The following is a 12,078-nucleotide window of genomic DNA, read 5'->3' as shown; positions in this document are numbered from 1 at the left end:
ATTCCCCTATAATTCGATACTAAATACAACATTTTCTGATAACAAACAAAAATGTTATCAAAGTAGAATCATAACAGGGGAGTGAAATACAAATGAGCAAAACGAATAATACTATCGAACGAGGAGAATAATTACGGAGAGAAAGAGTTAAATAGCTCTTTATCAAACCCATTGCAGGATTATTGTTATGGCCTTTTTTTCAGAAGTAAAGTACCCATTTCAGATCGTGCGATCTTTAAGGCGGACGGTGTTTTTCTAGCCGACGGTTAATGAGGGTTCCATGTGGCCAGCACAATGACTTACTGCCTTTAATTTCCCAAACTAATGTCAGGTACCTATTAGAGTTAGTTGCGCCCATGGGAGTCCTTAAATCCCGAAATTCAAAATCCCAGTCTTCACTGAAAGTCGAACCTGAAATCTTTCGGAAATGGGAAATGGAATAAAGGGGAAAGAACTCAAAAGCGCGTCGCTTTTCAGGAAGTGACCCTAATCTTTCCACAACGCCTCCCTTTTATAGAAATATGATTTGTAAATTAAATTTTTGAGAAAAAAAAAACACGTCATTAACTGTATTGATAATTGATTATTGGTAATAAGAAAGAAAATATCTTTTACTATTGCGCGGTCTACATAACTATTTAACATTATTCAATAAATAAAGGGACATTTTAAATTTAAACAAGAAAACTGATTTTCAAAAAAGCCTATATTAAGCGTAGCTGTATCTATTAGTTTGGATCAGTCAAGTAATTAAATTTGTAATAGGTCTAGACTAACACTACTAAATCTGTGCGATTAGAAATATCCTTTATCTATTGTTTTTGTGTTTAGTACAATGTCATGCTTTAGATTTCTCAATACGCTATGATCCTATCACGTGTCTGGGCCAGTTTTAAAAAGTAAAAAAAAAAGGGGGGGGGGAAGATTATCTTGTAAATGTTACCGTGATCGCTTTCAAACGCATTTATTTAAAATAAAAGTTTGAACTATTTGAATTTGAAATGTAGGGCTCAAGCCTCCTCAAACCAACACACTAACCACTCTGCCAGAGAAGTGTTTATGATAATAGAAGGTTTTTAGTTTCAAACTTTAAAGCGGCGACCTACAAATTAAAAAGGTGGCTAATTAAGCTTATACCACCAGATCAGAAAATTAACAATTTATTTCAATTATTCTATACCAAACAAAATAATAAATTACTATTAGTTTTTTAAATTGGTTCTTGTTTTCTCATGTAAAATTTAAAAAAACATGCACAATTTTAGCTTGATCCGAGATTGGGTGTGGGACAACTAACGTGTTCCAACTTTTTACCAGACAGACAGAGTGAGTTGATATAAGCTTTGTTTAAACAAAAAAAAAAAGACACGCCATTTTCACAATTCAAAGTACGTTTAGTCATCCTTCACAGGCAGGCATTTCAAAGTGGTTTCATGGAACCATTGAAGATAATATCCTTTTATCTCTCCGTTGTTTTATTTATTAATATTCTGGTGTATCCAGTAAACACAATACGGAAGTATTATTCTTTAGTTAATGTTTGACATGTTTCGGGTGTTTCTTCAGAGTTGAAGATAATGTACTTCCTAGTTCTAACCTCCCGTAAGACGACGTGGAGTGGCGGCGGGCAGATGAACCTGAGACCACCGAGACGACCGAACGATATAAGCTTGGTTTAAAAAACAACAACCTTAGCTTATTAACTAGATGAATATCTTCATTCATGTTCCTTACCTTAGCCAATATTGGTAAATTCAGAGAAATGTTCATAGCCAAGTTTTAAACTTAGGTCTTGGACTCGACAGTCGATTGCTCAACTTTTCAATCACGGCATCCAAATGGCACTTCAAGTTGTTCGAAGCAGAAATATTGCAATAGTTCACCACATCTGTATTGCAACAGTGCACAGCATTCATATTGCAATATAGGTTGTTCATTGCGTTTGTACTACAACAGTTCATAACATCCATATTGTAACACAGGTAGTTTATAACATCCATATTGTAACACAGGTAGTTAGTTCATAACATCCATATTGTAACACAGGTAGTTCATAACATCCATATTGTAACACAGGTAGTTTATAACATCCATATTGTAACACAGGTGGTTTATAACATCCATATTGTAACACAGGTGGTTTATAACATCCATATTGTAACACAGGTAGTTTATAACATCCATATTGTAACACAGGTGGTTTATAACATCCATATTGTAACACAGGTAGTTCATAACATCCATATTGTAACACAGGTAGTTCATAACATCCATATTGTAACAAAGGTAGTTCATAACATCCATATTGTAACACAGGTAGTTCATAACATCCATATTGTAACACAGGTAGTTCATAACATCCATATTGCAACACAGGTGGTTTATAACATCCATATTGTAACACAGGTGGTTTATAATATCCATATTGTAACACAGGTAGTTCATAACATCCATATTGCAACACAGGTGGTTTATAACATCCATATTGTAACACAGGTGGTTTATAATATCCATATTGTAACACAGGTAGTTCATAACATCCATATTGCAACACAGGTAGTTTATAACATCCATATTGTAACACAGGTAGTTAGTTCATAACATCCATATTGTAACACAGGTAGTTCATAACATCCATATTGTAACACAGGTAGTTAGTTCATAACATCCATATTGTAACACAGGTAGTTCATAACATCCATATTGCAACACAGGTGGTTTATAACATCCATATTGCAACACAGGTGGTTTATAACATCCATATTGTAACACAGGTGGTTTATAACATCCATATTGTAACACAGGTAGTTCATAACATCCATATTGTAATAGTTCATCTGGGGTTGTTGGCGGCAAGATATATTGCAATATTTATGGAAATTTTGAACCCACAAATAAAATTTAAGTTCTTATACAATCTGAAAAAAAAAATCTGTTTACGTATTTTGTAAGGGGAGGCGATGTGGTTAAGCGCTTGGCTTCCGGACCTGGGGTCCTGGGTTCGAGTCTCGGTTATGATTGGGATTTTGAATATCGAGATTTTTAGAGTACCCCTGAGCTCACCCAACTCTGAGGTAAAGGCTGTTGATCGTTGTGCTGGCCACATGACACCCTTCTCGTTAAAGAAACAGATGACCTTAACACCATCTGCCCTATAGATCGAAAGGTTTAAAAGGGAATTTTTTTTTTTACTATTTTGTAAGAGTGTCTTCCATTAACTTCCGATCCTTCACCCCCCCCCCCCCAACCACCACCACAGACCACTTCTTCAGTTTTCTATTGACCGTCAGATCATTGATGACATAGTCTCCAAAGCAAAGTGGTGAACGATGAAGCAGAATGTCGCCAGTGTGTGAAGATTCTAGATCGAAATCGCTACAGAGGCCAATGCGCTGGCGGCTAAGCTGTAGGCCTACTAGACTCTATAGTTTGAAATTGCCACTTGGTCCAACTGACCAAGATAACCACCCACGCAAGGGAATTAATAACTGCTAAAAGGTGAGATAAGAAACATGAACGACGTCATTTCGTCTTCCTTTAATATTTGTTATTCACTAGTCTACATTAATTTTATTGGGGACGTTTGTTTTTTCGTTAGAATCTCGTTCACGTAGTATTTTGACCGCTATAAAGCTTTATATCAGTCCATGTAGGGTTACCGGAAGGCCGGTGTCTGAGTGGTGAAGGAGGTCTCGGGTTCGAATCCTGGTGAAGACTGGGATTTTTTTATTTCGGGATCTGTAGCGATCTAATGGGTATCTGACATTAGTTAGTGCTGTTTGTCATTGTGCTGTCCACACGACATCCTCAGAAGCAGATGACCTTTACATCATTTGTCCTATAGATCACAAAGTCTGAAAGGGGAACTCAACTTACGTACCCCTAAGGACAGAAAGTAGGATAAAACCTCATTAAGGAGGAGAGAAAGGAGGACGAAACCTCACTAAAGAGGACAGAAAGGAGGACAATACCTCATTAAGAGGACAGAAAGGAGGACAATACCTCACTAAGGTGGACAGAAAGGAGGACAATACCTCACTAAGGAGGGCAGAAAGGAGGACAATACCTCACTGAGGACAGAGTGGAGGACAAAACCTCACTGAGGACAGAAAGGAGGACAATACCTCACTAAGTTGGACAGCAAGGAGGACAATACCTCATTAAGAGGACAGAAAGGAGGACAATACCTCACTAAGGTGGACAGAAAGGAGGACAATACCTCACTAAGGAGGGCAGAAAGGAGGACAATACCTCACTGAGGACAGAGTGGAGGACAAAACCTCACTGAGGACAGAAAGGAGGACAATACCTCACTAAGTTGGACAGCAAGGAGGACAATACCTCACTAAGGAGGACAGAAAGGAGGACAAAACCTCACTAAGGAGGACAGAAAGGAGGATAATACCTCACTAAGGAGGACAGAAAGGAGGACAAAACCTCACTGAGGACAGAAAGGAGGACAAAACCTCACTAAGTTGGACAGCAAGGAGGACAAAACCTCACTAAGTTGGACAGCAAGGAGGACAATACCTCACTAAGGTGAACAGAAAGGAGGACAAAATTTTACCAAAGAAGATGGATGCCTGGTTGTGCCTGAATGTCGTATCGATTGTCCCAATTTCAAATCTTGCCCTCCCCCCGCTGAAAGTTTCAATATTTTCAAACTAGTGATCAATAATTTCAATATACTCATCTGCTGTCTGATATGAGCGATGTAAGATCATATCTTAATAGGCGTCATTGACGGCGCAAATAAAAAGGATCAACAGAAAGCCAAAATAAAAAAAACAACAAATTATTGTCGGCCTTGTGATATCACAATTCGTGTGATTTCTCATCAATTGGGGAGGGGAGGGGGGGGGGGGCTAGGAAAAAAAAAAGGGAGAAGCCATAACGTTATCTTAAAACGAAATAAAGCTGAGATTTTATCAAGGGGGGGGGGTTGTTAGTTTTAACTCTTTCTCCCCGTTATTATTTGTCCATTGTTTCGAAGGAATTCTACATTTTACTCATTACTATCTCACTACCCTGTTATGGTTAAACTTCAATAGCTTTGTTGTTTGTTATCAGAAAATGTTGTATTTGGTATAGAATTAAAGGGAGATGCATGCTCTTTTTATATAATACAAAGTCAAGTTTAAAAAATTAGACATTAATGTAATTTAATGAGGTCAAATCAACGATGGTATTGTCGAGAGTTAAAGCAATGGGGGGGGGGGGGAAAGGGGAGATATAATCTCTCCCTCCAAAATATTTTGCAGCGTTAACAAAAGGTAAATCAATGAAACCAATCATAAGTTCAGAATTCCATAAGACCAACAAAAGCAAATGTTATACAAATGTTATACAAATGTTATACAAAACAAATGTTATACAAATGTTATACAAATGTAATACAAATGTTATACAAATGTTATACAAATGTTATACAAAACAAATGTTATACAAATGTTATACAAAACAAATGTTATACAAATGTTATACAAAACAAATGTTATACAAATGTTATACAAATGTTATTCAAAACAAATGTTATACAAATGTTATACAAAACAAATGTTATACAAATGTTATACAAATGTTATACAAATGTTATACAAATGTTATACAAATGTTATACAAAACAAATGTTATACAAAACAAATGTTATACAAATGTTATATAAAACAAATGTTATACAAATGTTATACAAATGTTATACAAATGTTATACAAATGTTATACAAATGTTATACAAATGTTATACAAATGTTATACAAAACAAATGTTATACAAATGTTATACAAAACAAATGTTATACAAATGTTATACAAAACAAATGTTATACAAATGTTATACAAAACAAATGTTATACAAATGTTATACAAATGTTATACAAATGTTATACAAAACAAATGTTATACAAATGTTATACAAATGTTATACAAATGTTATACAAATGTTATACAAATGTGTGCTTGGTTGCATCCAGCTCTTTGCTCTCATCACAAGGAACTTGTTAACCTCGCTTGTATGTGTGTGTCTGTGCGTGTGTGTTTGTGTGTGTTATTTAAACCTTAGCTTCTAATTGGTTACTCAAAGCTGAGCGCGTGCGCTTCGAATCAACTTAACCCTTAAGAGACTCGGCCAGCCAAGTTACTCCTGCAAAGGGAAAGAAATGACGATGTAGAGATTTCTGAGATTGTTTGAAATTTGGACTCAACTATAAAAGATATTGAATGAAATAGTAAGTAACTTTTTAATGTTCTTTAATAGTTCCAAAAAAAAAATGCTTTGTTAGCTAGGGATTTAGTATCTTTAAGCATATGTGTATAAGAATCACCGTCTATTTTGTACAAAGCTTATATCAACCCACTTTATCGTCTGGTAAAAAGTTTGTACACGTAATCCCACACCCGATTTCGGATCAAGCTAAAATTTTGAAGGAGTATCTCTTTTACCTGACAAAACAAGAATTAATACCAAGCATAACCAATTAGTTAATTAACTGTTTGTAATTCATTATTTTGTTTGGTATCTCAAACAAGGGAAAGAATTTGTACTTGACTGAAGTGGTGGTATCAGCTGAATTAGCCCCCTTTATACATCGACGACGAGTCTTAGTGAACAGCACATGAAAAATAGAACCAGTCTATAGAAACAACTGATGACTTGATTTTGTGCTGTACGTTGAATTAGCCCCCTTTACACTCTGTAGGTCGCTGGTTTAAAATTTGAAGTTAACAATAGATAACTCCATTTGAGGAGGCTTTATCACACGAGTTCGAATTCAGAATGTTCACCTTTATCTATCTATCTATCTATCTATCTATCTATCTATCTATCTATCTATCTATCTATCTATCTATCTATCTATCTATCTATGGATGGCTGCCTGGTCGTGCGGTTTGCGCGCTGGACTGTCGTTCGGATTTATCGACGGTCGAGGGTTCAAACCCTGCCCGCTCCCATCCCCCGTCGTCCTGCGGGAGGTTTGGACTAGGAAGTAAACTATCTTCAACTCTGAAGGAACATCCGAAACATGTAAAACATTTTACAAACATCTATATATGATGATGATATATATATATATATATATATATATATATATATATATATATATACGAGTTGTTTTTTACATTAAAATTGAAATATTACGCAATTTGCATGGGCCCCAAAAAGGTCAACCCCCCCCCGGGCCCCCAAATGATGGCAAATTCCTAGCTACGCCATTGAATGTCTGGGTGGTCAAGGATTGATGTGTTTTGTAGCTGTCCCTGTTGATAAATGAACAGGTGATGGGTGAGCCAAAAATGTATTTAAAGGCTTGATTTCTAAGATATTCAGACCTCCGGTCTCAGAACAAAAAAAATATTCTGAGCCTTGCAGCCGGCCACAGGATTATTATACTGCTAGTTGGTCAACAAACACGCACAATGGTTGTGTATACACAACTGACCTTCATCTCTTTGTCTATGTGACTAGTCAAACGTAACAGGCCCATTTTTTTAACGAAGCTCTTGTCATACTGTTAGTTCCTGCTTTTTTTTTTTTAAATCTTATAGTTCCTGGTTAGTATCTACAATCTGACATCTATTTACATCCGACACAATTCCCTTCAGTTGTAGTTACTTTGTTATATCTTCTTTCTTAAGTCTGAAGATAAATGAGGAATGCAGTATTTCCCGTGACCTAGATCTACATATTTTGCCAAACACAGCGCAGGCATAACCAGTGCCCGCCACTGGACGATTTAGATTTTTTTTTCGCCGTCTGCGTCTGTCATCGGATTTTCTTTTGGTCTCAAATGTGTATCCCTTTGTGAGTGAAGCCGCCTCAAGCCAGTTGCTCTCTTCGATGTCAGTTAAAGCAAGTTGGCGCTTAAGCTGGTCTTTAAAGCATTTCCGAAATCTTCTTAGATAAATACATTAGGCTACAATAAGATATCGCGGCCGGCCTGGGGTAAATGGAGGCATTAGGCGCCCCCAAGGAGGTCGCGATCCACAGGTTGAAAACCCCCAATGTTCTGTAACGATAATAGACCTTATATCTGAGTTGTTGTGTTTTTTTTACCAGTTGTATTTTCAAGCACAATTTCATGCTCTTGGCTTTCTCACTACGCTATGATCCTATCACAGGTTGAAAACCCCCAATGTTCTGTAACGATAATAGGCCTTAAATCTGAGTTGTTGTTTTTTACCAGTTGTTTTTGCAATTTCATGCTCTTGGCTTTCTCACTACGCTATGATCCTATCACAGGTTGAAAACCCCCAATGTTCTGTAACGATAATAGGCCTTAAATCTGAGTTGTTGTTTTTTACCAGTTGTTTTTTCAAGCACAATTTCATGCTCTTGGCTTTCTCACTACGCTATGATCCTATCACTTGTCTGGGCCAGTTGAGAAGTGGAAGAGACAGAAAGAAGCGGGTATCTGTGTGAATGTTTCCGTGATCGCTTTCTAAATGCATTTAGATCACAGAATCATTAGAAGTTTTTTTTTATAGTTATCCGTTGTTAAAGCAAACACCAATTACTATTCTTGCCCTTGCTGGTCACAAAATAATAATTAATCACCAATAGATAATTAACTAATTTTGTTTTATTATTGATTCTTGTACTGTCAAGTAAAAGAAATAAGTGTGCACAATTTTAGCTTGATCCGAGTTTGGGTGTCGGAGAAAAAAACGTTAGTGAACACATTTTTTAGCAGACGGACAGACAGAAAGACAGACAGAGTGAGTTTACATAATCCTCGTAAAAAGGTGTTTACAATAAAAAGTGCTATTAACACAACTAGCAAAATAAAATTTGGTTTACGAGATTTCTTTAATCATTGACTGTGACTATCACGCTCTACTGCTTCTCATCTTCTGCTTGTGTATATGTCTGGGGCGTAGGTCACCCAGTCAGCTTCCTCCAGGCGTATCGGTTCTTGGCTGCTCGTCTGTGAAATCATTTGAAAAGCAGTATTGAAAAATAGGCCGAGATCATTATTATCATGATCAAACTTCGTTTAATGGAAGGCTTGAGAGGCTCTGAACTCCTTCGTTGAAAAAAAAAAGATTTATTTATTTTTACAAAGCTTATACTAACTCACTCCGTCCGTCCGTCTGTCTGTCTGTCGTTCTAGCATGATTTTTTTCACCCACTTCCCATTCTTGGATCAAGGTGAAGCTTTGCACAATTATTCTTTCTCAATGACAAATCACGACTAAAAAACAAACAAACTAATTATTCATTAAATAGTGGTAATTAATTTCGTTTCGTATACAAAAAGGAAGTAAATCTTGCAATATAGGGAGATAAGGCAGTATATGTGCGGTATTTTTAAACTTTGATTGTTTTAAAGTTTTACTTCAGTCGTATTTCATTTATTCTTATATGTAATAAGTGGCAAGCAGAGCCATGTATTTCTATCCACCCACCCATCCCAGGGGCGCTACAGCCCAAGGAGGGCTCTGACCTGTTCTAGCAGACCTTTCCATCCTGATCTAACCTGGGCTTTGCGTCTCCATGCCCACACTCTTAACTGTTGTAGATCTGCCTCACATAATCAAGCCAGCGTGCTCTTTCTCTGTCTCTCGGACGCATGTATTTTGGCTATTATTAAATATGCAAGAAAATGATGTAACCTTTTTGCGAGTGCTGATAACGAATATATTGATTAATATTTTGTATATTTATAGGATGACACTTGACACATGGAGATGAATATGTACAATCTTACAATGGGCAGCAGTAGTTTCCACCAAACACAACCGTTTGATCGGAAAGAGTTCAACGACTGGAAACAGTCGAAAGTCGTCGACCTTGCTCCGGTGATCGTTCTTGACGTACTCTACATGCTTTTTGGTGTCGTCGGCAACTCTATCGTCTGCTACGTCTGTTACTTCCGGATGCCCCGCAACGTCATCAACAGCTTCGTTATGGCCTTGGCCTTGGTCGAGCTGCTGGGATGTGTGTTCACCATTCCAGTCGACATCACGGAGATAATCAACTCTTACAGTTTCGGCTTCGCTGCATTATGCAAGGCGGAGCGATACATGCGGAAGTTCGTCGTCTTCTCCAGCGGATGTATCCTCATCGCCATAGCCACAGAGCGGTACCAGCGGATTGTGAAGCCGTACAGCCGTCACGTGACAACGATGGTTGAGTTCCGCTGTGCCATCATCGGTGCGGTAATGGTTTCTGCGATTGTGGCTGTCCCTGAGGCCATACTTGCTGGCAACGAAACAGTTCTCACCCCTTATGGTAAAGGCGTGATCTGCTCGACGTACAACGCAGACAGCTTCCGTCATACTGTTCTCCCTAAAATCTGGGGATTGACTTGTGTTTTAATTTACGTATCTTGTACTACGGCCATCGGAGCGATATATTTTGCAATCGCTTCAAAAATATGGAAAAGAAATAAGGTCAAAACGGACCAGCGGTCAAAGTCTTTCACGCCTGACACTACCTTACAGAGGAGAGTTCGATGCGACAACACCACCACCTTAGCCAACAAGCCGAAAACGTCTGACATATTTTACACTTACGCATCGAAATTCCCAACACAGACAAGGGAAGGGAACTGCAACTCGACATACTTACACAGCGATCAAATTAGATCAGTTGTTCAAGGTGTACCTGAATGTAACTCTTCCGCTTCTGAGGATTTAAAGCTTAAGAGAGGACCTTGGGATACTGGAAAAGGAGAAGACGTTTTTAATGCTGAAAACCAGACGTACAGATTTTCAGTCATCATCGAGAATAGCGACAAGGTCCCTCTTGGTCAGAGAAAGCGGCGAGACGAACGATGTGTCCCGCAGCAAGAGGGCAGATCCAGGTCCGCATTGTTTCTTGATGAGTTAATACGCAGCTTGAGCCACTTGGGGCATCGCCGTCACGCTGACCACCACTGCCCAAAGGAACCACAGGAGACATTCCAGACCCTGAGTCCTTTAGGCAGTTTGCGCCGCAAGCCTGGCTACTCGAGGAAGAGGACAACCTTTATCATGTTCATCATGACGCTAACCACGGTGTTCAGTCACCTACCCCACATCGCTGTCATGGCGTATACGCTGGCGCATCCAGGAATAGATGTTCGCTTGTCGCCTGACTTTTCTGTTCTGTTCAAGATCATGTGGAACTCGTATTTCATCAGCCTGGCCACGCATCCATTCGTTTATGGCTTCTGGAACGGTCGCTTCAAGCATGCTCTCTTCACCCTGTTCACCGGATTTTCCCGAAAGAGGCTTAGAACCAAAGAACCGCGGGAAAGCATTAGTTCCAACAGAGAAAGCTAATAACTATTGAGGGCATTTGCTTGTAAGACTAAAATATATAAGCGAAATCAGACATTAAAGAAAAGCTTCAAACATTGCTTTAATCGCCCTGTTCACCGGATTTTCCCGAAAGAGACTTAGAACCAAAGGACTGCGGGAAAGCATTAGTTCCAACAGAGAAAGCTAATTACTATTGAGGGCAGTTCCTTGTATGACATAAATAAATATATGCGACATCAGACATTAAAAGCTTATGGCTTCTGGAAAGGTCGCTTCAAACATGTTCTATTCAACTATTCACTGGTTCATGCCGATGACAACTATTAACGCCTGTCTTTAATGACGAATTGAATAATTTTACTTGGGCGATGGCGTCAGCAGAGACCTTTTATTCCTTGTTTTTAATTTGCCCATTATATTCTATTAGATGCCAATGCAATGAAACAAATAAGTAACCGGTGATCATTTGAAGGTGAAGACAACCAGACTAGGTTCAAGGTTTTAGGCCCTAATCTTCCATTTTCCAACATTTATTTACAAAATTAACGACATACCTTGCCTGCACTGCTCTGTACTGTACAGATATTTTCCTTGGTTTATATTGTTGATGTTATTTTATTTTTGATGTTAAGATGATTTCAAATGACTATTTTGGGATTGAAAACTGTAAGCCCTATTGTTAGAACCTACATTTCGAAAATTTCACTTTGCGTTTCTCAATACCCAGCATAACCATCAAATTGCCTATGTATCTTCCGTAAACAGTGAGGCGTGGACATATCCTGCGTGACACTAATAGAAGTGGACATTAACTTTTTCGGACTACTATTCGTTTT

General features: G+C 38.1%; 2 protein-coding genes across 2 annotated transcripts; one reads left to right on the top strand and one right to left on the bottom strand.

The window, feature by feature from the left end:
- Nucleotides 1–2,016: 2,016 nt before the first annotated feature.
- LOC129923726 (uncharacterized) lies at nt 2,017–2,574 on the bottom strand. Its single transcript, XM_056016189.1, has one exon. It carries the CDS (start codon nt 2,572–2,574, stop codon nt 2,017–2,019), a length of 558 nt encoding a protein of 185 aa, XP_055872164.1.
- Nucleotides 2,575–6,039: 3,465 nt separating this feature from the next.
- LOC106074394 (uncharacterized) lies at nt 6,040–11,567 on the top strand. Its single transcript, XM_013235166.2, has 2 exons — nt 6,040–6,225; nt 9,665–11,567. Exon 2 carries the CDS (start codon nt 9,680–9,682, stop codon nt 11,261–11,263), a length of 1,584 nt encoding a protein of 527 aa, XP_013090620.2. The 5' UTR covers nt 6,040–6,225; nt 9,665–9,679; the 3' UTR covers nt 11,264–11,567.
- The last annotated feature ends 511 nt before the right edge of the window (nt 11,568–12,078 follow it).

The sequence above is a fragment of the Biomphalaria glabrata genome, chromosome 17, assembly GCF_947242115.1.
Source record: "Biomphalaria glabrata chromosome 17, xgBioGlab47.1, whole genome shotgun sequence".
NCBI classification, from domain to species: Eukaryota; Metazoa; Mollusca; class Gastropoda; family Planorbidae; genus Biomphalaria; species Biomphalaria glabrata.
Note: the sequence above shows the minus strand (reverse complement) of the source record. Positions and strands in the feature narration are given on the sequence as shown.